The 27419-nt window shown below is 64.1% G+C and overlaps 1 protein-coding gene across 4 annotated transcripts; it reads right to left on the reverse strand.

The window, feature by feature from the left end:
- Window positions 1-533: 533 nt before the first annotated feature.
- EPHB3 (EPH receptor B3) lies at window positions 534-27300 on the reverse strand. Of its 4 annotated transcripts, none has more exons than XM_074591614.1 (16): window positions 27125-27300; window positions 14100-14164; window positions 13083-13755; window positions 5785-5940; window positions 5321-5656; window positions 4395-4519; window positions 4083-4251; window positions 3883-3988; window positions 3436-3488; window positions 3148-3270; window positions 2802-3049; window positions 2363-2578; window positions 2124-2273; window positions 1843-2036; window positions 1522-1677; window positions 534-1292 (listed from the first exon to the last, which is right to left on the reverse strand). In XM_074591614.1, the coding sequence occupies exons 1-16, from the start codon at window positions 27222-27224 to the stop codon at window positions 1184-1186; spliced, it is 2979 nt and encodes a 992-aa protein (XP_074447715.1). In that variant the 5' UTR covers window positions 27225-27300; the 3' UTR covers window positions 534-1183. The 4 variants fall into 4 exon arrangements, with proteins under 4 accessions (XP_074447715.1, XP_074447714.1, XP_074447713.1 ...); XM_074591613.1 differs by having other exon boundaries at window positions 3436-3533; XM_074591612.1 differs by lacking the exon at window positions 27125-27300 and having other exon boundaries at window positions 14100-14505.
- Between the last annotated feature and the right edge of the window lie 119 nt (window positions 27301-27419).

Consider the following 27419-nt stretch of genomic DNA (forward strand, 5'->3'; position numbering starts at 1 on the left):
GAAACGCCGGTAAAATTCTTATTGCCTTTATTCTGCCCATTGCCTCACACAGCCCTGCCGGCAGCACACACCCACGCACGCACGCTCACACTCAGGCACACTCGGGCACCCGGGCTCTGCCGCGGCTCGGGGGAGCCGGGCTGCAGTGGATCCTCGGGGAAGGTGAGTGAGTCTTTTGGCAGCAATCACAGCGTGTCAGGAGCGGCACCCGCTCCTTCTGCATATAAGAGGAGGCTGGGGGAGGCCGGGCCGCGGCCCCCGGCGCAGCCCCCGCCCCAGCCCCGCTCTCCGGCCCCTCGGGGGGAGCGCGGCCGCCGTGGGTCCGGGGGCGGAGGGTCCCTGTGCAAACGTGCTGACGGCCTCGCTCTGCAGTCCAGAGCCGGCCAGGAGAACCAAGAGGGTAAGAGATGCGGAGCCGGGCGCCTGGTCTCCCTCCCTCCCCTTTCTGCTCCCTCTTATTTTTTTTTTTTAATATATCTCTTTTTTTTTTCTTTTCTTTCTTTTTTTTTTTTTTTTTTTTTTTTTTTTTTTTTTATGCCTAACTCCCTGCATAGTAAAATCTCATGGGGTTTGGGTTCTGGCGTGCAAAGCCAAGAAAGGGAGCGAAGCCTTCCCTTGGGACACGTTCCAGTGCAGACCCCCGTGCGGAGGGGCCGCCAGGGCTGGAGGAGAGGAGTGATTGTCTGGGGCCCACGGCCCTGGCCCTGCGGCTCGGCCTTCCCCGGCTGCTTCCACGCGGGGACCAGAGTTAGGGAAGGCTTCGGACGTGTCTGACGGACTCAGCGGACGGGTCAACAGTCTGTGGCCTCGGGGAGGGATGGGACGTGAGGACTCGGGGGGAAAACAGGGTGAAAAGAAATCCAAGAAGCAGAACAACTCTTCAAACCGATGAGCACCGAGACAGGGCGGGAAGCGGGATGTGCCATCTCTGTCCCATAATCCATCTTCAATATGAAGATGTGTTGCTGCCTCACCGCTCCAGGACACGGGACGAAAAGCTGGGCTCCCTCTCGGCACGAGCGCCTCCGATCCCGGGAAGGGCGGCTCGTCCCGTCCTGTCCCAGGCGACCGTCCGAGGCAGAGGAGCGCCGCGTGAAGGGGGAAACGGGGAGCCGGGCTGCACCGCAAACTGAACCTGGTTGGCAGGTTCCCTCGGTCCGTTCCAATGCGGAGTCCCCTGCGGTCAAACCTGCACCGGGAGCGTCTGGTTCATCTGCAGCCTCATGTCCTGAATACTGCTCAGGATCTTCTTCTGGTGCCCTGCTAGCGTCACCCCTATCCTCAGCAGGTCTCTGCAGGGAGAAGGTGAAGACTCAGCCCCCTGCCAGCACCTGGCCCTGCCCCATCCAGGCACCCCTCTTCATGACAGCCCTCTGCCGAGCTCCGGGTCCCTCTTAACACCACAGGGGACTGGATGCTGAATCCCAGACCTTAACCCGCTTGGGAAAACCCCAGGCACAGCGGTGAGGGACGATGCGCCCCAGCCCCAGCCCTCTCCCTCCTCCGCGAGCAGGGACTTACTCTGCAGTCATCTGCGCCACCAGGTCGAAGGAGGCAAAGCCGGCATTGACAAAGTTCTCCTTGTACCGTCCCATTTTGATGGCGTCCAGCCAGTCTCCCACGGTGGTGAAGGTGGTGTAATCCGGGACGGTGCGGTCCAGGAGCGGCTGGGAGATGCTAAAGGGCAAGAGAGCCACCGGTCATGGGGAGCAGGGGGCAGAGAGGTGTAGCTGGAGTTGGGGGAGGTTTCTTGTCCCTGCCCTCCCACATCTCCAGTCCCAACCACCCCGGCATTCCCCGGGCTCGGGGGAAGTCCTGGCTGGGGGCAGGGATGCCACTGACCCAGACTGGACGCTGGCGATGACTTTCAGGCTGGCAGCGTTGCGGATGAGCTTGTCCAGCGTGTTGACGATCTGTGCAAACTTGGGCCGCAGGTTGCGGTCCCGCACCCAGCAGTCCAGCATCAGCTGGTGCAGCGCTGTGGGGCAGTCCATGGGGGGTGGCAGCCGGTAATCCTGCTCCACTGCATTGATCACCTGCCGAGAGACATGCAGAGGCAGGCTGTGAGCCGCCCAAGACCCCACGGGTGGCCCACAGCTCCCCACTCCCCAGGGAGCACTTACGTCCTGGTTGGACATGTCCCAGTAGGGTCGCTCCCCGTAGGACATCACTTCCCACATGACGATGCCGTAGCTCCACACGTCGCTGGCTGAAGTAAATTTGCGGTAGGCGATGGCCTCAGGAGCCGTCCATCTGATGGGGATCTTGCCTCCCTGCAGGGATACATGGCTCCATTATTTAGCACATACCTGGGGGGTCTCCCCCACCCCTGGGTCGGTGGATCCCCCCGAGTGTCCCATACCAGGGAGCTGGTGTAGGTGGGGTCAGCCGGGTCGTCCTCCAGAAAGCGAGAGAGCCCGAAGTCGGACACTTTGCAGACCAAGTTGCTGTTGACCAGGATGTTGCGGGCAGCCAGGTCCCGGTGCACGTAGTTCATTTCCGAAAGGTACTTCATGCCGGCGGCGATGCCCCGCAGCATTCCCACCAGCTGGATGACCGTGAACTGCCCATCGTTCAGCTGCCAGAGGAGAGATCAGAGGGGTTTGCGACACCCCAGATGGATTGGGAAAGGGCCCCACCTTTGGTGTCCCTACAGCCACCCCACCTCCCCCGCCCCAGGAGGTCTATGCACGGCTTAGCCCTGGGGATGCCGGCACGACAAGGCAGAGGGATGGAGGAGGGGGGCTCAGATCCCCCACGCCTGCACGCCCAGCCCCGGGCAGGAGGGGATGGGTACTCACCCGGAGGAAGGAGTCGAGCGCGCAGTTCTCCATGAACTCCGTGATGATCATGACGGGGCGGCTCTTGGTCACCACGCCCTCCAGGTGGATGATGTTGGGGTGGTCGAACTGGCCCATGATGCTGGCCTCGCTCAGGAAGTCCCGCCGCTGCCGCTCCGTATAGCCCACCTTCAGCGTCTTGATGGCCACAAAGATCTCGCGGCGGCCGGGCAGCTTCAGGCGCCCGCGGCACACCTCGCCGAACTCCCCTGCGGCGGGGAAGGGGAGAAGGGGGCAGCAGGGTGAGCACGCGGCAGGGTGAGAGGCAGTGGGGGCAGCAGCTGCTGTGCCCAGCCCCGGGACTTACCTGCTCCAATGACCTCCTCGATTTTCACACAGGAGATGTCAATCTCCTTGGCGAATTCCCGGACGGCTTCATTGGGATCCTCGTAGGTGAAGGGGTCAATGTAGACCTTCATCCCAGGGGTGACTGCAAGGGCACAGGAGTCACCACCGGGAGGGACACAACATGGGCGAAGGCCGGCTGTGGCCCATCCCTCCTGGTCCCTGGCTAGCGAAGGCTGCCCCTTCGCTTGCGCACGGGGCGGGAGTTGGGAGAGGGCAGGCAGAGCCCGTTTGCTGGGCCCACACTCACCGTATTGCTGCAGCTTCTCCGTGTACTCGGGGTCCGTGCTGTTGCGTTGCTTCCTGCCCAAAGGAGACGAGAGGAGGTGTTCAGTAACCATCCCTTTCCTGATGGGGCAAAGACATTCGCTGCCACCTTCCAAATCCCAGCACAGTCTATGCCAGAGAGCTCCTGCCCCGGCAGCCGGCAAGCAGAGCCATCCCGCGGTGCGGCGGGAGAAGGTGGCCTGGCTGTGCTGGGAGAGGACGGCAGAGCCCCGGCTGGTGCCAGGGAAGCAGAGATGCACAGCCCACCCGCAGGACCCGCACTCTGGGACCCACCTGCGGCAGGTCCAGCCCTTTGCTCTCAGACTGGAGCTGCCAGAGCTCTGCCCACAGCCAAGGGGGAGAGCTCTGGGGCAGACACGAGCAGTCCCCAAACCCAGCTCTGAAAGCCCCCTCCCCGCAAAGTCAGTACCTGAAGCAGACAATAGCGATGATCACCACGACGATGACGAACAGCAGCCCCGCAGTGGCCGAACCCACGATCAGAGGCAGCTCCTGGAAAGTCTTGCCAGTGGAGCCTGACGGAAGGAGAGGCAGGAATCAAAGTCAAGCTGGGGAAGGAGCACGCACAGGAGGGCTGGGGGACGGAGGCAGCGCAGTCCTGGTACCTACCGTCCTCCGCAGTTGTCTGAAACTCCGTGGGGAGGCTGTAGCGGCCGTATCCAGCCACCGTGCGTGCCCGGACCTGCACCATATACCGAGCGTTGGCCTTCAGCCCATCCAGCCGCACGGAGTTCTTCTGGCTGGTGACTGTGTTGGCGATGCCATCGCTCTGGCCTTGCTACAGGGGAGAGACCTGGGTGTCACCTCTGTGAAGTGATCACCCCCTTGCTGCCCCTCCTTGCCCTGGGCACTGTCTCTGCAGGGACCCTTTTTGCCACAAGGGTTGGAGGAGGGAAAAGGCTGCTCTGCCTCCTGCTTTACCTTCTCCGAGTACTTGATCTCATAGTCAAGAATGATGCCGTTGGGTCTCTCCGGGGGAGTCCACGACAGCGTCATGCTGTTGCCGGTGCTGCTGTGCAGGTGCATCGTAGGCACGGCAGACGGGGCTAGGAAAGAGGGCAGGGGAGGAATGAGCCATCTGTGCCAGGGTCCCCCCTCCACCACCCCGCATCAGCCTGGGCGGACTCTGCCTAGGACCTGCTCGGATAACCCTGCTGGAAAGGGATGGAAAAGCCTTGAGACTGGCCTCCCACAAATCTTCCTAGGGAGGTGCGATCTCACCGTCGTGCAGCCAAGGTGATGAGGGACGAAGGGGACCCTTGGAAATAGCATCAAGGTAATACTTTGCCCCACGCCTAGCGGCAAACTGGTCTGGGGAAGGGCCCTGCCCGCCCAAACCAGGGCTCCTTCGCCGCCTCCGCTCACCAGGAGGTCCACGCTCCACCCCACCGACGAGACCCGTGAAATCAGATCAGAGCGCGGCGGCTGGAGATTACCAGCACGCTGGAGCCGGGCCAGAGCGGGAGGAAGGAGGGAAGGGCAGAGCGCTCGGCTGGCTGCGAAGGTTTGGGTTGGTGCTGCGCCTTCCCAGGCCCACAGGGGAGAAATCTCATTTCCTTCCTCCTCCCTTCACAGCAGGCACATCTCTGGGGTAGGTCTAGGAGATCCAGAGCTCTCCGGAGCATCTGCCAACCCTGCCCTTCTCCGCTTGCACGCGTTCTGATCTCATCTCCTCCAGGGACACGCGTTAAACGGAGAGGAGAATTTACCCAGGGGATTAGATGCAGGCGCGGAGAGCCAGTAACGCGGCAGCACAAAGGACTGCAGCCTCCAAGGCTGTCAGCAAGAAATCCCCGCTCCGCTCTGCGGTGGAGAGCCAGCCCCTGCTCCCTGGCAGCTCCACTCACCTGCCTGGTTGGTGGTGATGTTGACAGAGGCGAAATGGGGAGCGTAAGGGCTCTTGTTGGAGATGCCATTCACGGCCTGGATTTCGAAGGTGTACTGGGTGTGGGCCATCAGGTTGCTGATGTAGATGCGACGCTCGGTGAGGCCGAGCTGGCGCGGCACGAACTCCACGTTGTCGTCGCAGCGGGTGCACAGGCGCCGCTCCACGCTGCACTTCTTGCAGATGACGTTGTAGAGCAGGTCGTCCCGCCCGCCCGTGTCCTGCGGCTCGCTCCACTCCAGCACCAGCGATGTCTCGTTCACGTTGGAGATGACGCTGCGGGGGGCAGAGGGGACACCTGCGGGGGGAATGTGGGGGTCAGGGATGGCGTGCCCCCATGCCCGGCTCACCTCTGGCGTGGGCACAGCATGGGGCACGGACCCCTGCTGCCTCCAGACACCCCCCCTCGCCCAGGACAGGACTCACTGGTGCAGGCGCTGTCTGCGGGGTCCGTGTCCGCCCGGAAAAAGCCGTTTCGACACGTGCAGACCGTTGCTGCTCCGGAGGTGGTTCGGCTGTTGGGAGGGCAGGGAGAGCAGGGACCTTCCCCCTGCTTAGACTTGAAGGTTCCCGGGCCACACGCTGGAGGAAGGAAAAACAAACCCCAGTTACTAAGTGCACCCAGAAAACATCCACTGTTCCCCCGAGGCTGGGCAGACCCCTTCCTCACTCCTTGCCAAATCTCCCATCGGTGGCTTGAGGACCACAGGCCACTTTTCAGCTGCCACCAGCCATGTCCAGGGACGCGGTGCCCCAGGTTGGACAGGGTGGGCGATAGCATGCTGCTGGCACAGGGCACGGGCACCCACCAGCGCAGGCACAGCTCTGCCCAGGAGACGCTGTGCTCCGGTGTCAGATCTGGGACAGCCGGAGATGGGAAGAGCTGGTCGCCAGCAGCTGTACGGGGATCAGGTCCCCATTTTGTTTCTTCACTGCACATCCCAAGGGCTTTGCCGTACATTAACTCCCCCTTCCCCTGCTGGTTTCCACACCCAGCACCCTCCATAGGGTCAGTGATCCATTCTCCTGGGAAATAGGGCTGCGAAGGAAAGGACCCCCCAGTCCTGCCCACAGCAGCCCCCGCGAGAGGCCTCTGCAGCCCCAAACACGGCCACTCAGCCCCAAACCCTCTGAAAACCCGTGGGCTCTTCAGCCACTTCTCAGCCCCGGGGCGGTGGCACCTCCTCAGTCCGGCTCAAGTGGAGCCCGAGCGAGATTAAAACATTCCTGCAGGTCCTTGGCTAAAGAGCTGCTCCGACATCGCTGCCACCCCCTACCCCCGCTTCCGCACAGGGTCCTTCAAGGAGCCACAAGTCCTGGGATCTGGCCCGGCTGGCAGCGCGGGGCGTTCAGTCCTAACGAGGGGCACGTGAAAGGATTAACAGCACTTGAGCCAAGGGGCAGAGCGGCCTCGAGAACCCGACCCACACCTTGAAATAGCCTGATTTATCGCAGTGCTGCCCCAAGGAAGCGGGGGCCGTGCTTTGCGTTCGCAGCTGGCCAAAGTGGCAAGAGACCTGCCGGCGTTGGCTCTGCTTTGGCATCACCCTGTTTGCCACGGCCGGGGCGGCATCACCACCGATGGCCCCGGAGAAAGGCGCAGCCTCCTCGCTCTGCCGGGGGTCGGGCAGCTCCCGAGGGTGCGTAACCCTCCTGGCAGCCCTGCCCAACATCACCCCGTCAACAGCAGGAGGTTTCCTGGTGCTTCAAGTGGAAGCTTCCTGCTATGAGGAATCTCCCGACGCCCTCCGTGGAAGTCTTCCGGCTGGTCGCAGCCCCACGCGCAGGGTGTGGAGCGCTGCTGAGTCACACGCTGCGGGGCCGGCCCCGCGGGGACCCGCACACAGCTGCGGGGGGCCGTCCTGGCCCCCCCGGTTTGCCCAGGCACCGAGCGATGGCAGCTCCAGAGAAGCCCCCATCCATGGCGGTGCTGCTGGGCAGGGGGACGCGTGAGCAGCCCCATCACGGGGGAGGCACCCTGCTGCCGAGCGGGGAGCCGCGGAGCTGGTCGGGCGGCAGGAGCTGCCTCCCGCTCCCAGGCACGAGCCCTCTGGCAAGGAGGCTCCTCTTCGGTGAGAACAGGACCAGCCACACGGCTCGGCTCGCTCCGGCTCCTTGACCTGAGCTCACCCAGCCTCCGGGCCTTCCCTTCGGAAAGCAGAGCTCAGCCCGTCCCAGCTGCGCGGGCCGGAGGGCAGAGGAGCACGCAGCCCTGCTCCTCCGCAAGCCATGGGAGCCCCCGGCCAGCAGGTCCAGGGCTCCTGTCCCCCAGCCCGGGCCACCCTCGCCACCACCAAATGATGGCAAATGCCCAGGGGTAGCGGAGCGGCCCCGGCACAGGCTGACCCACCCCAGCCGGAGCCCAGGCGGCTCGAACTGGGTGGATGCAGATTCACACATAAGGAACCAGATTGCTGAGGAATGAGAGATGACTGAAACCTCTTGGACAGGAACGCTCTGGGCTCAGAAAGCTGCCAAACACGCTCCGGTTATGGACAGGAGCCCAGATCCATCAGGGACAAACCCCCTGAAATAACAGGCTTGTTGGGGGAGAGCAAAGCTGGAGCGACCAGGGCTCGTGTGAGCCCCAGCGCGGCACGGCAGCCGGGCACCGCGGTGCTTGGCAAAGGGTGCAGGAGGGATGATGGTGCCTGGTCTCCTGCACGGGTTACGGGCACAGAGGGGACAGCGTCTCCTGCGCTCCCGGACACGGGAGGAAGGGACGGGCAGGGCCATCCCTGGGTAGCCACGTGCCACCCTGCCGGAGTGCCCGGCGCAGGAACGAGGGATGAAGGCGATTCCTCCACACCCTCACGCCACCCTGGCAGGCGAGGGACAAGCCACGTCCCAGCCCTGTTACGCAGGGAAGAGGAGAGGGACCGGGGCCCAGATGCGCTCCAGTGCTTAAGTTTCCAACCCCACTTAATAAATCAGAGCATAAAGACCTCGGTGGCAGCGTGACAGCTCTCAGCCGCCACATTTGAAGGCTGTAACTGAGCTGAAAGCTGATCTCAGGTCCCCGGTGGATAAGCCGCTGTGTCATCTCTTCTCTGCAAGAAACTGCCTGTACAACAACCACTGTCTTGGCCGGCACGCCGGGGAACGAGCTGGGAGCTCCGGAGCCGGAACGTGCCTCTACCCAGCCGGAGCCAGGCTCCCTGCTCCCCACCGAGAGCTTTGCATAAGCACTTTTCCTGCTGAAGTGTCCTCAAATAAAATAACAACCCTGAACCTCCGCACGCAGATCGCATCTCCCGGCTCCAGGCCGCGGACACCTCCGGGGAGAACATGACAGTCGGTGACAGCCACAGGATAACAGGTCAGGGAAGCGAAGCGGAGCTCCCCGCTCTGCAGAGGAGCTGCTGGTTCGATGGGAGAGAGACGCAGCCCGGTCTGACAGCGGGGATCGGCTGCCGAGGGGGTTTGTGGGGGTGCGGGAGGGAGGGGGGCAGTAACGCAGCCCTGGGGCTGCTGCAGAATTGCCCCTGCACCCTCCAAAGAGCACGGCACGGCACGGCACGGCACCCACTGCCTGCCCTCCGCCGGCTCCTGGCAGCCCTGCCGGGATTTTCATCAGTCGCCCACCTCCGTGAGCGGATCCTGCCTCGCAGAGCCGCCGGGGGAAGAGGGCACTCTTCCCAAATACAGTCCCCACCCCGGTGAATAAAGTCCGAGGGAGGGAGCCACAAAAACACCGAAAGAAAACCCTCCTGGCAGCAGCAGAGAGCCGTGACTCATCCCGCAGGCAGCCTCCATTGCTGCACGGGATGCGGGCAAGCAGCAACGAACCCCGTGCGCACCCTCAAAACTTTGGGGTCCCCCCCGCCTCGGGAAAGGGAAGGAGGGAGGGGAGGACAGCCCACAGCACATCAGGGAACACCAGCCCTGAACCACCCTGCTCCGGACCTCCACTGCTTTCCCATCCGCACCACGCTGGTCCAGCCGGGCAGCATCCTCCCAGCTATTTCTCTCCCCGTAGGACTGAAGCAGAACGCCTGGCTTGAGCCGAGATAAATTAAACCGATCACATCCCTTTGTCCAGCAACCCTGTAATTTCTTTAAAGGCAACATTCGAGTTTGCCTGGGCTGATCTGTGCTTTATGAACCTGCACAGCTCGCTCCCTTCCCGCTTTCGTAAGCGGCTGCAGATGGATTAGAGCTGTGGAAGCAATAGCCTGGCTACAGCCAAGGCGGTAACTCTCTTTTTAAGTTACTCTTAAAAGGCACTTAGATTTATTTTTTTTTTTTAAATCACCCTTTGGGTGGAAATATTTCACACTAGTGCAGTCCAAAAGTGAATGGACTAAATTTGAAGGGGAGAGAAGGGAAAGAGCCCTCAAGGGTTTGAACAGTGGCATCCGAGGAACAGGCGGGAAACCAATTTTTTTTTTTTTTTTTTTTTAAAAGAAGGGGAAAAAAAAATAATTTTCAATAAACGAAGCTGCCTCTCGAGCAGCAGGGTCACAGGCAGGACGGCGGGGCAGATTTCCTCCAGCGTGCTACAAGCGAGCCATTGTGGAGCTGGCTGGCGGTGCCGGCCGCTCGCCCCTGCCCGCGCTGCCCGCCGCCTTTGATCTGCAGCCGGGCAATTACCAGCAGCAGTTTCACTTCCTGGGTTTCATGCAGCCGGCCCGTGTTGCAACGCAAAGCTGCAAACAGTTGGCAAGTGCAATGCTGGCTTGGCACTTTTTTTTTTTTTTTTTTTTTTTCCAAATTCGGTGTGATGTTCCCATTAGTCACTGATTGCAAGGGAAATTTATTTTCTCGAAAATCCAGATTTTGGCCCCCAGCCTGACCTGCTGTCACCTGCGGACTGTGCTCAAATATACAGCACGTGGGGAGAGCCGGAAAGGGACATCCAAAAGGCTGGGAAATGGGTCAGAGGAAGCGTGGCGTCACGCTGCAGTCTCCCCCCGCGCTTTTATGGGTTGGGGTCCATCGCCTGCACCACGCCACTGGCCCCCTGCCCAGCGGGGCCACCGTGTCCCCTCTCCAGGACCCCCCACGGGCATCAAGGGCCACGCGAGGAGGGGGCTCGCTGCCAGCCTTGGCATGGGGGGGGCAGCCAGACCCCAAACTTGCCCGCCTTTGGGTGATGCCGGCGACACAGGGGGTGCAGACCCTGGTGAATCCGGCACGGGGAGCACACGCCCTGGCACATTTTTGGGGAGGTGCCGCCCGTGGGGTTGCTCTGTGCCTCAGCACCAAATCCCCCAAGTTACTCGGGTGCTTGCAACCCACATGGAGGAGAGACGGGGGCTGCAGGGCTCGGGTGCGAGGGGCAAAGGAGCCTTCGTCCCCCTCCCTGGCCAGCAGCTCCTCTTCCTCCTGCAAGAGCTGCCTCCGCAGCTCTGCCTGGCGGGGAGCGTGTGGGAAGCGGCACAACCCCCAGAAGGGCCGTGTGCTAATTAAATAAAGATAATGAGGCTGAGAATGAGATGCCAAATCAATGCTGTGGCAACTCAGGACGGGAGCGCCAGATACCAGCCTGGCGTATCGCATTACAAAGCATGCCAAAGAAACTGCCTTCAGCCCGGCGGGATGAGCCCCGCTCCCCAGGGACCGGGATACAGGCGGCATTGTGACAGGTCTGAATGCGAGGTCTAATCCTGGCTCTGGATGGAGATAAAGAGGAGGAGGAGGAGGAGGAGATCTTCAAAGGCCACTGAAAGTCTGGGGAAAGGGGGAGATTTACAACAGGGCTTATCCCATCTAAGCAGTAACTGGGTATTGTTATTTATTAAAATGCCATCTGGCACTCCGGAGTGCTCCTTGCCGGTGCGGTGAAGCCTCGGTGGGCTCCCCGGGGCGGGAGCGACAACACCCCATCTCTCGGGGGTGTCCCGCACCTCTCCCCACACCGTGGGGGCCGAGAGCCTTCCCAGCGGTGCCGGGCTGCCGAAACGGGGCAAGGGGACTTCCAGCCGAGAGCAGAAAAGGGAGCTGAGGCTCCGGCTTCTCCCAGCCCTTCTTCAGCTGTTTCCACTTAAAACACACGATCATATGGCGGAAAATCTGATCCTCCGAGTGCAGCGCAACTTTCCCAGAGAAACGTGAGGACACGGCCGCTCCTGCCCAGCGAAGGCAGGCTGCCGGATGGAGACGTGCCCGTGGCTCGGCGCGGCTTCCCCGCGCGCTGGGGAGGAAGCCGAGGCTTGGGGAGGGGAATGAAAGGCGGTGGGAGAGCTGCTGCGAGGGCGTCTGCCCGGCCGGGGGGATGCGGAGAGGGGACCTCGCCCCGGGCTGCAGCGATGCCCCAAACCCCACCCGAGGAGCCCTTGTTCCCGCCTCGGGATGCTCCGCTTGGGGACACAGCCCGGCTGCTGGCTTGAAACGGTGTCACCTCGTGCCCAAACACCACTGGGAAAGAGCAAACACCCTGTATGGTCCAAGATCTCCCAGTCCGAGCGAGAAGGAAAGCAGGTCCCCAGCCCCCTGGGAGCAGGGACCCCAGCAGACACTTTTAAGTGCGGGCTCCTTGCCCGGTGATGATGTTGGTGTCCCTCTGCCCCAAGAGGAGCAGTATCAGCTGCTCACAAGCCTGATGCAAGGGCCAGGGCACAAGCAGCCAGCCCCCCAAGTCAGGGCTGTGCTGGCCCCGATGGTGCCGGAGGCTCCGGTCCCCCAGCAGAGCCGTGGCCTCGCGGAGGCTGAGCGATCCCCAGCAAGCCGCAGTGGCACGGCCAACAGCTACGCTGCTCCCAAAGCCAGCCGAGAGGCCGGCCTGGCCGAGCCCCACGTCACAGGCTGACCCAAATCGCATCGCCCCTGCCAAGAGCCATGGGCCGGCGCCAAGCATCCCGTCATCGGCACGCACAAGGCATCCAGCTCCCTGAGCGATGCCTCCAGACAAGGGAAGCAGGGACCCTTCTGCCCTAGATCCGAACCACCCCACGGCAGGGTCCTGCGTGCTGGAGACGGCTCCCAAGAACAAAATCAGCCCAAGGAAAAGCAACATCCATCCAGGCAGATTTTCCCTTATCAACACGCCCAAGCTGGGGTGAAACAGCAACACCAAAGCTGCCAAGAGGACCCACCCAGGGCTATCCTGCCACCCAGGGCAGCTCTCCATCCCCAAGATCTCTGTGTGCAGGATGAGGATGCTCTTCCCTCCCCTCTGAGCAGGGATGGGGAGCTCCGACTCCCCTGCCTTTGTTCCGCTCCCCCCCTTCCCTGCTGCAAGCCCCGGTGCTGGCAGGGGGAGCGCGCATCCGAACGGCTTCTCCTGCAGCCAGCCCAGCAGGGCCCCGCTCGCCACTGGGCTTTCCGAGAGCCTCCACACACGCAACATGAAATCACGGTTGTCAGGAACAATCGCTCGCCCCAGCCACCAGCACGGCAGGAGGGAGAGAGGGGAGCCGCTGGACACGGCAGCGGGGGTGAGAGGGAGGTTTTGGTAATGCTCAGGGGCTTAAACGTGCTGGATCCTGCTGAGGACCGTGCCTTAAGCCATGGCTCCCGGCGAGGCGACGCATCCCACGGAGGAAGCTAAGCAGCGTGTCACAGCAGGCACCGCGCCAGTCTGGACCACGAAGGCTTTCAGGCTTCCAGATGCTGAGTCAAACTGCAGACCCCGTCCTCTGAGATACCACCCCGCTCCCTCCTCAGGGAGCCTGCCCAGCTCCCAGGCCTCCGAAAACAGACCGAGCTCAACACAAAACCGCCTCCTCTGCATCAACGCGTCCGCAGGGACAAGAGCCACGGCCGCTCTGCCACGCATGTACCTTGGCACTGGGTATCCTTCATGGTCGGCTCATATCCAGCAGCACACGTGCAGGCTCCCACGGGTACCATCCACTCGCCATCACCGTTGCAGTACAGCTTGAGGGGTACAGACACCTCCACCGCGTTGGGGATGCAGGTGCCCGGCGCGATGACCAGAGAAGTGGGCTCGGCCCCCGTTAAAGTCTCCGGGAAGATAGCAAAGCCAGCAATGGTGTTGGAGCACTTCTTGTAGAAAGCCCGGACGGAGATGAGGGACATGCAGGCTCCCAGGTCCTGGAAGGCCAGGTAAAAGCCATTCTTGGAGAGAGGGCCAAAACTGCGCACCTTGGTGTTCACGCGGCCAGACTCCAGCTTGGAGAAGCTCTCGTCCGGGGCAATTGTATCCACTTTGATATAGGGGTTCTCCATCCAGAAAGGGCTGTTTGCAGAGGCAGAATCCGTATCCGACTCGTAATAGAAGAGGTTGAAGGTCTCTTTGCAGGAGCCGGGGATGTTGGGGATGCTGTTGCAGTCCCGCACGGTAAACTTCAGCTCCACGTAGACGCGCTGGACGTCCTGGCGCTGGATGAACTTGGTGCGAAGCCAATTGTTCTGGTTGGCCTCCCGCACGTTGCACACCTGGTACGTGCGGATGGGGTTCATGGCCTCGTCGTAACCGCTGACTTCTTCCCACTGCAGGTGAGAGGGGAGCATGTTAGATCCCCAGCCAGCGACATCAGCGCCACGGACACACGGCAAAAGGCGTGGGGTGGGGGGGAGCAGGCAACAGCCAACAGGGAAGAGAAGCAGCTGCACCTCCACCCGTCCCAACCCTCCTGGTCATCAAGGTGACTAAGAGCAACCTGGGCCAGGGACCATGGCGCTCCCGCTCTGCCAGCACGGAGTCAGGAGGAGATGGTTTGACGAGGCGAGAGGATGAGGAGGGGAGAGAAGGGGGAAGAGGCAGCCCCGATTCCCCGGGGCCGGGACCAGCTGTACCCTTTGGAGGTTGGGACCGGGGCTGGCTCCAGACTTACCCCCGTCTCCGGATGAGTTGTCCATGCCAACTCAGAGGTCACCCACTTCGTGTCCATCAGGGTTTCTGGAGGGAGAGGGAGGAGAGAAAGAAGTAATTGGAGACGAAGGCCAAGATTAGAGGAAAAAAAAAAAAACAATCCAGGAGGAGTGGGGGAGAGGAGAGCCGAGCCTGACATTTCTGTGGAAAACAGCAACTTGGGGGGTGAGATGTGGTGGGAGGAGGGGGAGCGGCGCAGACAGACTCCAGATTTCTCTTCTCCCGTCAGGAGAACAGGAAGAGCGAGGCGTCCCCGGAGAGCCGTGCCGGAGCGGGGACGCAGCAGGATGAGGAGCCAGCCAGGTGGCAAGGGGGGGACGGGGACGGGCTGCCACCCCCAGCCACCGGCGTGGCTAGCCATGCCTCCCGGCCAGTGCGGGGGGTGCCAGAGGAGGGAGAGCGGGCGCCCTCCCCCTCCGCTTTGGCAGGGCGCGTATTTACTGTGGCTGGGGTTGAAAGGGCCCGTTCCCATGACAGGGCGGTGCGGGCCAGGCAGGTTTATCCAGAGGAGGAGGGACTGGCAGGCTGCTCTCCCAGAGACGCCCCACATCACTCATTTTACAAGAGGGGAGAAGAATTTGACCGTCTGGCCAACATTCCTGGAGCAGACTACAAGACAAACCACCCCGGCAGCATTCCCCAAACAGCCCCAGCCCCAGCCTTGGGGGAGCGAGACGCTTGTCTGGGAAGAGCTGCAATTGCAGGCAGCTGTCCCTAATCCCGGGCAGTGCCGCGCGGCTCTGCGCAGGCACCACGTGGGAAAACCGGGAGCTAAACGCAAGGACGGAGAACGACGACACGCTCTGGGGCCGGTGCCCATGGCCCCTCTGTGGGCTGCTGGCTCTGCGACCCCCAAGCCAGGGATGGGCCCGTAGGCTGTTTGTGGAGGGGAGCAGGTACTCCTGGGGTCCTCTGGCCCCTCTCCTGCCCAGGGGGGTTTGGGGCAAGGGGGCTGCAAACCCCAGAGCTGGGCAACAGTCCCCTGCAGACCCCAGGGTGCTCACAGGGGCTCTGGTGCTGGCCCCAGGACCAGCTCCAAAACACCTCCCTGCTGAGGGCATCCCCCTCCCCAGCTGCAGGCATGGCCCTGTGCCAGACCCCGCACCGCTCCTCAGAGGGCCGGCTGTCTGTCTGTCCCTCAGCCCAGCCAGTCCTGGATGTGGGGCAGGGAGCCATGGCTCTGAGCCCCCCGAGCTTGCAGCAGTCTGGGAGCCGCTGGCTCTCGATGGCCGGGGCAGCCCGGCTGTGCCAGGCACCACGGCTCAGCCCCAGCTCCTTCCCTCCCACCCCAGGGAAACCACAGGCTGGCCCGGCCAGGGAGGAAGCGCGGAGGAGGAAGGAAACGTTCACGCGTCGCAGGGTTTCGGATGAAGCCCGGCTGGAAGGAAACACCTTCCTCCCCTGTCCCACCCTGGGGAGACCCGCCAGCAGCTCCCGAGCCAGCACCCACGGACGGGCCAGGCGCACGGGCCGCGATGCCACCGCGGCACAGATAAACAGGCACATCTGGGCACACGTGGGCTCTCTGACCCGCCCGCTGTTTGCCAGGATCCCAGCCCGGCCGGCTGCCTCCCACCCAGGCTGTTCGCGTGGAGCAAACACAAAAGCAGTCCCACTGGGGGCTGGTGGCACTGGCAGCAGACACGGCACTGGGGACAGAGAGAGGAAAGCCCCTCGGGTGCCAGCTCCCCAGCCGGGAGAGGGTCAGCATCTACAACAGGAAGGACCGACCGAGACCGGCTCTTGTTTGCCAACAGGAGGAGTGCGGAGGTGGTTACCGGGCAGTGGTTATTTGTTGTTTCTCAAAAAGACAAACTAAGGGCACCCAGCAAAAGCAAAGGGAGGGCAGGAAGGAGCCCTCCGGCAAGCGAGTAACGCAGGGCGCTCGTGACGAGGACACCAGGAGGGCCGGGGCACAGGGTGCGCGGGATGGGGCTGGGCACCCATGGGGCAGCCTCTGCCCGTGTCCTAAAGCGCTGCCTGCCCGGGGGACACAGCAAACCGCCATCCCTCTCCCCTCCCCTTGCCCACAGCATCGCCTGCTGACCGCTGGCAAGGGCCGGAGTGGGGCTCCGCACGGCCACGAGAGCCCCCTGCGATGCTGCCGCGCTCCTGGAGCCCTGCGGCCGGTGCCGGACCATGGGGGAGCAGGTTGCAGAGCGGGGCCACCCGCACCTCGCGGAGGGACGGGCCCCGTGCTGGCTGCCCTAATAAGGGCAGAGCGGAGCCGGCGAGGGCCCCGCACGCCGCGCTGGCGGCGGAGCAGAGCCAAGTGTGCGCTCGGCGCTGACAGGGCGCCCGGCTGCCAAGTCCCAGCGCAGAGACCCCGCGCAGGTCCGGCCAGCAAAGGGCCCCGCTCCCGGCACGGGCAGCTGGGTGGGTGCTCCTGGTCGTGGCGGGAGGAGCGGGGAAGGGGTGCCCGGCGCGCTCAGGGCCGGTGCGGATGAGCGGCGCAGCGGTGAGTCAGGCGGGAGATGGGGATCTGGGTGGCAGGGTGTGCCTGGGAGCGGGGCAGCGTGAGCATCCCGTGGCCAGCCACGGCTGAGCTGGGCCGGACCTGACCATGCGGGCATCCCTGCTCCTGGGCCGGGAGGGGAGTCTCACTCCCCAGACCTGCCCAGGGCGTGCGGGAGCTCCCCTACACACCAGCAGCCTCCACACAGGCAGCCCGTGCCATGCCCGGCCACAGGACAGGGCACACCGTAACCATCCCCTCCGTCAGCGCCCATCCCCACTGGTGCCGGCCCGGGGCAGGGACACGGCTGGGACAGGAGACTCGCTGCCTGCATCCTCATTTGGCAGCATCTGCCATCTGACCAGCAGAGGAGGGGAAAAACCTGACAGAGCCAAGCCGGCCGCTGGTGCAAGAGCCACACAAACCACATGGAGAGAGCGGGGAAGGGAAATAATAAAAATAAAAATCACCGAGCGACTCAGCTAAAGGAAACGGGCCGAGCGCAGAGGGCAGCGGGGGTTTCCTGCAGCCATGGGAGCGAGCGGGACCAGGCGGAGCCCCCCAGCCCCTCACAGCCCACTGCTGTGACGGTTACAGGCGAGTGGCCCTGACGCATGGTCCCGGGGCTGGCGACGGCACGCTGAGCCGCGCTGGCTGCAGAAACCATCTCTCTGCCCTTAACGTTGCCACAGAGATCTTGCGGCAGCCTGGCACCCAACCTGAGTCCCTTCTCCAGCAAACACCGGGGCACGCCAAGCGTTGACCCCCCATGAAAGGCCACATGCCAGCATCCAGGGCTGAGGAGACGGACAAGCACCGGGGCTCAGCAGCTGGCTGCTCCTTCCCTCCGGCACATGGTGCCAGAGGTGGGCTCGGTGGCAGCACCGGCAGTTTCCTGGCTCGGTTCAGGTTTGCAGGTGCTTCGGAGGGACGTGAAGGGCGTCAGCGCTGGCCGAGCAGTGAGTCAAAGCCACCTCAATCCCGCGTGCCACAGCGAGAGCCCGGTCCCATTAGTCAAGGGGAAATTGGCTCCCAATTTCGCCAGCTTGGGGAAGTCACCCTAAGGCTTGCTTTATCACTGTCTGCAGCGCTGGGGAGTTGTCCTCTCCTTACCTTCAGCTGGGCCAAGGCAAGGGATGCAGCAGGAGCCTCGCTACACCCAGCAGGCCACGGCCAACCCGACATAAAAACAGGATTCCCACGGCAGAGTGGGATCCCGGAGCAGAGAAAGAGCCTCACCCCTCCAACGGGGCTGTGAGCATCGTTCCGACTGCCCCCTCCCTGCCCTGCAAAAACCTCCTCCTAGGTGCACCCCGAGCTGCAAAGACGAGGGTTCCCCTGCCAGCAGCCCTCCCGTCACCTCCACAGAGTCCCCCCAGCATTTCGCTGGGCGTTTGAAGCCCTGGCGAGGACCCATCTGGAGCCGGGGACCTCTTCCTCCCCGCGCAGGGGGCTCAGGAATGTGGTGCGTACGGTCTGAGCCCAGCGAAAACGTTTGAACTCCCCCCTCCGAGAGGCCCAGAGAGCCCGTCTCGCGCTGCCGAGCCAGAAAGTGTGTGTGTGTGTGTTGGCGGGGGGGTGGGTGGGGGGGAATCAAAATTCTTTCAAGATGAAGCCGCCGGGGAAAGACTCAAATCGCCTTCACCAACCGGCTCCGGTTTGAACGCTCTCGCCTTTGAACACGGGGACGGCCGGCTTTTATCAGGATGCGCTGGGCAAGGTAGGACAGGACGCCAGCTCCTCGCCCCCGACGGGGAGGAAGCCAACTCGCTCCAGTCCAGAGCATCCTGAAAGAAGGCAAGGGAGGAAAGTTAGTAAAGACGCCCACGCAGCCTTGCCGCAAACAGAGGAACCTGTTCCGCAACGTGCCCGTGCTCTCTGGGAGCTAGCCACACCATGTCTGCAGGAGCCTGGCGTGGGGCGAGTGGCCCGGACCGGCCATACGGCCGGTCCGGACCACTCGCCCCACGCCAGGCTCCTGGAGAAAGCATCGATCTCTGAGCCATTTGCCCCAGGACATGGCTTGGCTTCCACCGCGGCGGCTGCTCACGGTGGTGCCGGATGCCTCTCCCCGTCTCCGCTGAGCCTCTGCGTTCCTCTGGAAGGAAAGGCAGCTTGTTTAGGGATGCTCTTTCCATCTTGGTGACTGCCTGCTAGTCAAAAAGCCACCAAAAGGGGCATCTCCCCGCGTATTTTAATTTCCTCCTTGGTTTTGAAGATAATTACGGCAGGAGCGAGCGGCCTTGCGTGCTCCCCATTCAAGCACCTATCGGTACAATTAATCCCGGCACCGTTCTGAGCAGCGGCACAAAGGGCCTTTGGTGTAAGGTCCTTTATCTGGGAACAAAGAGCTGCCTGTGGGAGAGAACCTGAGGTTGCACTTTTCCCGCTGACGAGCCTTTTGCGTACACAAAAGCCGAGCCACACAGAGCGCCCTGCGCCCGCGTCAGGTCTGGGAGACCCCGCAACGTGTTTTCCCGGAGCGTGCCGCCCCCCCTCCCCGGATCCCTCCTCCTCCGGGAGGTTCCTTCCCCGTCTCGTTCCAGCCAAACCCCACGGCTGTCCTCCTCCCAGGCACGGAATGGCCTCGCACAAGCTGCCTGCAAGGGGAAAGCGCTCCCATTCTGCTCAGCCCAAGGCAGAGCTCCGGGGATGTGGCACCCCATGGACGGCAGCTTCAAAGCCATTGTGCTGGGAGGTTTCGGCACTCAGCCGAAAACTCAGCAACTGCTCGTGCCCGAGCTGTGCTGCGGGAAGGGGAGGCTCTGGCTGATGCAGCCGAGAGCCAGGAGAACAGTGAGGAAGACTGCAGCCATGGAGGCAGGCAGGCAGCAAGGAGGGCACCCACGGGGCTGGCAGCACCAGGGGGTGCCGGGGGTACCCACAGAGAAGGTGCCAGGCGTGGGGTTTGGGAGCCTGGCGGAGGTGCCGGCAGATGCTGTCTGCCGGCTCCCTCTGCAGGGACGGGGCTGGCAGCACCACCGGCACAGCCCACACACCCGCCAGGGAACCCCGGCTCTCCCGGGGACCCCTCCTGCACGCTCGGCTGCCCCAGCGTCCGGCACGGGGCCGGGGGCGCGTGCAGGGTCCCACCCTCGCCCTCGCCGGCTGCCGGGCCGGGCAGGCCAGGCGGTGCGGTTCAGCCCAAGGGAAGGGCTGGAGCTCTCCCTATCGCCGCCCACGCTGGGAACCCGTCCCTGCGCCGAACAGGGCGCCTGCTGCTCCCCAGCACCCAGGGGGGAGACGCGGGGCGGCCGTGGGAGCCGGCCCCCCACCCCGTCCCACTCAGACTGCCCATGCCCACCAAGGCGTGCTTGCCCCAGGTCCGGGGCGAGCCGATGACTTGCCAACAAACTGGGAACAAAGGGAAGAGAGGAAGGGAAGGAAAAAAAAAAAATAAAAAGAAATATGGGGCCTGTATCACAGCTGTGGCCCTTCGTGCCAAGGGCGTTTGGCCCATCATCAAAGGGGATCGGATTTGCTGAGGCAAATGATGACACATCCACTTCAAGCGGGGCAGGTTCTGCCTGCTGCTGGAGGCGAGCCACCGGAGTGAAGAAGTACTGTGGGCACTTAATAATAGACTCATTATTTCTGCATTATGGCAGGGCCTAGAGGCCCCAACTGAGATTAAGGCCCCTTTGTACACACCACACACGCACGCACAAGGGCAGGCAGTCCCTGCCCCGGAGAGCCTGGCCGAGGATGGGCACCACCACCGGTCTCGGCACCACCACTGGTACCGGCCGCCCCGGCACCACAGCAAGCTCCCGGCAGAGCCCGAGATGCCAATTCCAAGGATGCTCCAAGGACGCATCCTCTATTTCCCAATCCCACACCTGCACCCGGGTATAACAACCTCATGCGGGGAGATGTCCCCGTGACTTGAGCCACCGGCCGGCTGCATCTCCCTCCCACCTGACCCCAAAGCCCTGCTCCTCCTGAATGGGCAGATCCAGCTCCTGGATGACGGGAGCTGCCCGGCAGGCGGGATGGCGGGGGACGGGAGCGCTCCCTCCCTCCCTCCGGCCCTGCCCTGTCGCCCACCCGCCGGTCGCGGAGCGGCTGAAGAGGGTTTTCCGGCCGCGTGCTCCTCGCCAGGAGCTGTTTCCTGACGGCCGCCAGACAGACTGAAGCATGTGAGAGGGGACAGGTGCCAGCTCCGCGAGACGCAGATCGAGTGGCAGCGCCCGGGATGCGGGGAGGGACGGGCCCTCGCCTCCTCCCGCTCACGCACCGGCTCGAGCCGGGGAGGGCAGATTGCTGCTGTTTTGCGAGCTGTGCCAAGCCCAGCTCCAGCGCCCGCTGGCACCCCCCTCCAAAGCACGGTACTCGGAGCCCGGGGCTTTCGCAGGAGGGCCAGCTCCTGCCCTGCAGTCGCACGCCAAGGACACGTGCAGCCCGCTGCCCGAGCCCTGCCAGGTCCCGCAGAAAGGCCGTACTGACGCCGGGAGAGGAGGCGAGCCAGCTGCCCGAGTCCAGCCCTGCACTGCAATTACTGTTCTATTAATACCGCGGGGATTTCGGATGTCAGAGCCCGGTGTGCCACGCCGGGGTCAGCTCAGCCAGGGAAGAGCTGCCATCCCCGGCATCCACGTGGTGGATGCAACCCGCTGCTCGCTGCTGCGGCTCGCCCCGGGGAAAAAAAACTGCTTTCGCTCCAGCAGGCTGCGGAGAAGGGGAACGGACAGACCCCACGGACAGCCTGCCTGCTGCCAGACACACTGCCGGCCATGAAACGAGCGCTGCCTGCTTGGGACGGGCATGTCCCAAAAGGACAGCCCGCTGCAGCTCCCCGCCACGGGGACAACGTGACCAGCCGCGCCGGGCAGGCAAGAGCTCCGTGGGCCAGTGGGCAGGAGAGATTTATAGGTCACCGTCCCCAGCAGGAACGGCCACGCAGCCACCCTCCGCTGCCACAGGAATAACTCATCTGATCGGGAGACGCCAGACCTGTTCGAGCCGCGAATGCCATCGACCGGGACGTAGGCAGTAAATCGGCCTGCAAAACCGCGTTCGCTTCCAGGCTCTGATATGGCGGGGGGTGGGGGGGGGGGGGAGGCCGAGCCCACTGCCTCCCTCCATGGCCCCATGGGGCAGGTGTCCCCATGGGGCTGAGCCGGGCTGGCATGGGCGGGTGGAGAGCCCCAGAGTCCCCGGGGGAAGGAAGGGAGCACGGTCGGTGCCGCAGGCCTGCCTCCGCAGGGCAGCCATTTGCGGCAGGCTGGGAGCCAAAAGGCCCCTCTCCCCCCTCCAGCTCCGTTTTTTTTCCAGGTTGTACTTTTGGAGAGAGCCCAAGGAAGGAGTAATGATATTTAAAAAAAAAAAAAAAAAAACAAACCAAAAAAAAAAACCAACCCCACACCACAACCCAAAAAACCCACCCCCTCCCCAAAAAAGGTTACTCGCTGCACATCCAAGGTTCGCCCCACAGACAGGGCGGCTCGGCTGCCAAGCTCCATCCCATCCCGGCAGAGCAGAGCGGGAGCTTCTGCCAAGATCTCCCTCCTCTCTCCTGCCTGGGGCAGTTACCCAAATCTCCGCGCTGCTCTCCGCTGCTTCCTCGGCTCTCCGCGAGCACCGAGCCCATCTGGAACTGCTTAAACCCAAATATCCCCCCCACCCCCTTCCCTGCCTCCCCCACCCCCAAAGTCAGATTCTTCCAGAGTTAAAACAAGCACAGAGTCAGGAGGGGGTGCCGGGCCGGGCTGACTCGCTCCTTCATTTCAGTTTAATTTCTGGGGAACTAGAATAAATCTGTTCCTGGCGATCGTTCAAGCCCTGCACATTTTTCTCATTAATAAAAAAAGGCCTTGGATCGCACGCCGCGTGTGCGTGCGCGCCCGCCGAGCCCCCCGCGCCCCCCCGGCACTGCGGGGTCCCCTCCTGCGCCCCAGCCCTCGCCGGGCAGGCAGCTGAGCACCCCGGGGGACTGGGGGGAGCCTGGTGTCCCCTCCCCGGGACAGGGACGGGTTTGGGCAGCCCCACCTCGGAGCGCAACAGGGAGGCCCAAATTCTCCCGCAGCTGCCGGCGGGGAGGGAAGCCCCCGGGGAGGGGGGTGTCCCTGCTGCCCCCCCCCCCAGCCATGGCAGCCCCCGCGGGGCCCCCGGGGCATTCCTGGGGAGGGGGCCGGGAAACAGGTGTTTGTCAACAGCTCCCGCCACATGCGTGAGAAACGCCAGGCCCCGGCAGCGCGTGGCTTAGCGACGGGCAAAAATAAAATAAAAAAAAAAAAGACCCCCCCACCTCCAGCAATCACACCCCCCTGCCCCCCAGCCCGGGACCCCCGGCCGGCACACGCTGGCACGCGCGCGGAGAGCGGCCATGGGGCCAGCACTCTGCCCTGCCGCCGCGCTCCTGCCTCTTCCCAAGATGGCTCCCCTTCCTCTTCAGAGGGGCGGCCATGCGAAGCCGGCGCCGGGCCCGCTCCCTCCCGCCTCGGGGAGCACCGCGGGGCTCGGCCGTGCTGAAGGGAAAGCGGGCGCCAGGGGAGGGCTGCAGCCCCTCTGGAAACGGCGGCCGCGTGGGAAGGGGACGCGACCCCGCTCCCCAGCTCGGCCCAACAAGGGCTCGACGGCCCCACAAGGCCGTGATGGCCGTGCCGAGGGCGGGCGATGCCGAAGCGCGAGTGTGGGAGGACGAGGCCTCGCCAGGAGCAGCGGGGCCGGCCCTCGTCAGGCCAGCCGCCCACCCGCCCCGCAAAATGGCTCCCCTTGGGCTCCCCACGGGGTCTGCGCCGGGACGGCCCGTGCCCCGCCACCAGCCCCGCCCCAGGACTGGGTTTTGAGCAACAGCAACAACAAAACACAAACAACAACAACAAAAAAAAAAAACCAAACAAACCCCAAAACACGAATTTGAATGGGACCGCTCCAGCTGGGCGGGAGCGCCCCTGCAAAGGCTTGCCTGGCCTTCAAGATGGCAGCCGGTGCCCGGGGGCTCTGGGCCATGCCGGGCTCCCCGGCCGCAGAGGGGCACCCCCACCCCACCGTCCCCCCCAGCTTGGGAGCGCACCCCATCCCGAAGCGACGCCAGCTCCTTAACGGCTCCAACCCCAGGGAAGCGCGGGGCGATGGCGGCCCATGGGGACAGTCCCCCTCTGCCGGGGGTCTCGGCGGGGGGGGAGGCCGGCGCCCACCTCCCCGCCGGGAACGGGGATCCCCACCCCGGGGCCGCCCCGGCACCCTTCCCCCAGCGCGGCTCCCAGGCGGAGACGCTCAATCCCGACAAACCAGTTTGACTCAGCACAACAGGAACAGCTACAATTTTAAAAACATGCAAGTCTGTGATTCAGATTGCTCGGGCTGTTTTAATTAAAACGCCAAGCTCCCCTGCTCCAGTGGCAGCAGCGAACGGCTCACGGAAAGAAAATGCAACAAACTGGTTTCCCCAAATATCTCTCGCAGTAAGTCATCACAACAAAACAAGGAGTTTCGGTTCATTCCTTAAAAACCAGAGGCCGCTATTCCCAATGGCCGGGGCCGGGCCCCGCAGCCACAGCCTGGCTGCAGCCGGACCCCGGCGCTGCCAGCTCTCCCTCTGCCCGGCTCTCCGCTGGACACAAAGGGAGAGCCCTTCTCCTCCCCGCCGAGGACGGGTCTCCTCAAACGCAGCTTTTTAGGGTGGAACGGGAGATTCGATGAATCCGGTGATCGCCGCGAAGCCCCGCAACCCACTCTCCCTCACAGCCCTACGCCAAGCGTCAATAAAACAGCAGGGCTAACTTCCCCCCATCACCCCGCCGAGAAACATGCCATTTCAGTGAAAAGTAATTAAACGGAAAGCAAATCTGCCTGCCAAGAAAATACCTGGCAGTTCCAGTACCGGGGTCAATTAAGCAGGGGTTTGCCGGTGCAGAGAGGAGTGTGGTCAGCCTGTGTAACGCCCGGGGGCTGCTGACGACGACAATCCCCCCTATAAACCCTCCTGCTTTTGGGGGGGTTTGGGTATTTCGCCAGCCCGGGGCTCCACGCACAGACACGGTGCCTTTGCACAGGGCTCGGGGTGGGGGAGCACATGGGAAACCCCGACTTTAGACAGCGTCCCGCGCCCACAGAGGCCTGAGAGAGCGCGTGCCGTTCCCGGCCCCCCTGGGGTGATGGGCAGATGGAGCCTGCGGCCGTCCATGCTCCCTCGGGGCTGTTGTGAAGCCTGGGGTTTTACCCCCGGACAGTGGGCAAAGGCCCTGAAGGCAGCACGTTCCCCACACCGCTCCCCGTGGGGTCTCCGCTCCCGCAGCCCCGCCGGGACAAACTCCTCGGCTCCAACCCCTGCGCCGGAGAAAAGATCCGCTGTTGCCCCCGGATAGAGCATTCCTTCTGCAGCCGGCCTGGGGACTGCTGAACCGGAGAAGAAAAACACATTGTGACTTCAAACAGACCCCGCGCACTTACAGGATCTGGAGAGAAACCATTTTCTCCTCGGCAGCACAAAGCCCTCACTGAGCTGCTGCCGAACGCGGCTTTTCCCCTCCACCCCCGTGGGGCCTTGTAAAGAAACCCAACTCCCCGCCACCCCCCGGGGACGGCCCCGCAGCCCCCAGCCCTCCCAGCCGGGCACCGGCCGCAAGCCCAGCCTGTTGTCCCCACGCAGGGGACGGCAAGGTGGCCAGGTCCGGGGACCGCTTGCCGCCGTTGTCACCCGCAGGACATGCGTGCAGATTTATGGCCGGGCCAGATTTATGATCGGCACTAAAATACCCGAGTGAACGTGCACGCTGGATTCACAGCAACCGCACGAACGTGCTGGTCCCCGTCAGGGAGCAGCGTCACGAGCCGCCAGAAGCGCGGGAGCTCGGTGACCCCGACGCCGGCCACAGCTTCCCAGCGCTGGGCAAGGCAGAGATCGCTCCCGGCCCCACTGCAACTTTCCCTCCAGCTTGGACAAGAGTGAAGGCGAAAGGAGGAGAAAAAAAAAAAAAAAAAAGAAGAAAATCCCATGGGAACCAGGGCCAGCCCCAAAAACGCTGGGCGAGTGCCAGCCAGCCCCGAAGCGGTCCCATGGGGCTGGCACCCAGCGGGGCCCTGACCGCCTTGGGCGGCACCTTCGGCCCCGACCCTTCCACACGCTCGGGAAGCCGAGAGAACCCAGCGACTCCCCAGCGGCAGCTGTTTATTTTCTCTCCACCCGGCTCTTCGCACCGCTCCATCCCCGGGCGGCGGCAGGGGACAGACCGGGGCTCCCCGGGGACGGTCCCCGGGGGTTGCTCCCACCCCGGCTTTCCTCCCCAGTCCCCAAACCGCTGGTGGGAAGCGGGTTGCCCGCCGGCGTGGGGTGCCCTGAGGAAGCCCCCCCTGCCCACAACTTCATCCGCCCGGGGCTCCCGCTCCGAGCAGGCCCACGGCACACAAAGGAGGGCGATTTTTTACATTTTTCCCCCTTTAAAGGAAAAAAAAAAAAAAAAAAAGAAAAAAATCGCAGGGAAGGTGGGTGAAAAGAAACAGGGGCAACGAGCACCCCCCAAACTTTCTACAAAGCCCAAAGCCGGGGGAAACGTGCGTCCCCCCCACCAAACACGGCTCCCGCCCACGGTGGCCCCCACGGTGCTGCGGCCCCAACCCCGCACCGCGGGGCGACGGCAGCGGAAGCCCGAGCACAAAAAACTGCCTCCGAGCACAAAAAAAACTGCCTTCGAGCACAAAAAAAGCCGCCCCCCGCCCTCCCTCCCCGGCCGGGCGGAGACACCGTCCGCTCCCCTCCGCCGGGGTCTCCCCCCAGCCCCCTCCCGCTGCCCCAGCGGCGGGCCGGTTACCGGACACCGGAGCCCCGCCGCCCCCGGCCGCAGCCCCGCACACTTTGTGCTCAGACACAAAAACCCGCCCGGGCCCCCTCATCCTCCTCCTCCTCCTCCACGATGCCACCCGCCCCGGGACCCCCCGGGCCCCCAGCGGGGCCAAAAGCCGCTTTTCTCGCTCAAAGCCGGGGTGTGTGTGGGGGGGAACAGGCGACGGCGCTGCCCCGCGGGCCGGGGTTCACCCTCCGGGAGGGGGACGACACAATTCACCCTCCTTTTATCCCCCGCTCCGGGGGGGGCAGAGCGGCTCCGGCGGCCCCACGCCGGAGGCTCGGGGGTTAAGGCGGCGGGCGCGGCGAGCCCCGCCGGGGAAGGGACGGAGCCGGACGCGGCACACGGACGCGGCTCCGGCGGCCCCACCAGTTCTGGCACGCCGCGAGCTTCCACTGGCAGAAATATTAATTTCCCAGCCCTCTCGGCCGCGGCGAAAAGCCCCGGAACGTGAACCGAGTATCCAAGGAGGCGCCGCTCCCCGCCAGCGGCCGCCGGCCGCGCCTCGGCCGCGCCGGGCTGGGTTCCACGGGGCGTTGACTCTGAAACCTACTGAGGGCGGCTTAGCGCTGGCGGCGGCGCTGCGGCGGCGAGCTCCCCGCGCGGACAACCGGGGACGAGACGAGCCGGCGGAGGACGCCGACGAGGCCCGGCGGGCCGGGGCCACCCCGGAGGGTGCCTGCCTGCGTGTGTGTGTGCGCGGTCGCCCGGGCCCCGGTGCGGCGGGAGGGCGCGCCCGGTACTCACCCTCCAGAGCGCGGCGTCCGCCGGGCAGCAGGAGGAGCAGGAGGAGGGGCAGGAGCGGCGGCGGCGGCGGCGGGGGGATCCCCGGTCGGGCCGCGGCCATGGCGGGGTGCGGCGGCCCCGCCGGCCAGTCCCAGCTCGGCGCCACGCGCGGCTCCTCTCGCGCCGCGCCACGCTCGCGCTCTGGCGCCGCTGCCGCCGCCGCCGCCGCTGAGCAGCGCGGGGCGGGGCCGCGCCCGCCAATCAGCCCCGCCCCTGGCAACCCGGCGGCCCTGGCGACGGAAGGAGCGGCGCCCAT

The sequence above is a fragment of the Larus michahellis genome, chromosome 6 (genome assembly GCF_964199755.1).
Source record: "Larus michahellis chromosome 6, bLarMic1.1, whole genome shotgun sequence".
Taxonomy (NCBI): Eukaryota; Metazoa; Chordata; class Aves; order Charadriiformes; family Laridae; genus Larus; species Larus michahellis.

What these genes read in the sequence shown, in the direction of transcription:
- EPHB3 (XM_074591611.1), bottom strand. Translation starts at nt 14,498, where the DNA reads ATGGCTAGCCACGCCGGTGGCTGGGGGTGGCAGCCCGTCCCCGTCCCC. An exon ending in GAAGGATACCCAGTGCCAAG is followed by an intron (nt 5,941 to 13,082) that starts GTACATGCGTGG and finishes TCCTTCCTCCAG; the next exon opens with CGTGTGGCCCGGGAACCTTC. An exon ending in CGAGGAGGTCATTGGAGCAG is followed by an intron (nt 3,050 to 3,147) that starts GTAAGTCCCGGG and finishes TCCCCGCCGCAG; the next exon opens with GGGAGTTCGGCGAGGTGTGC.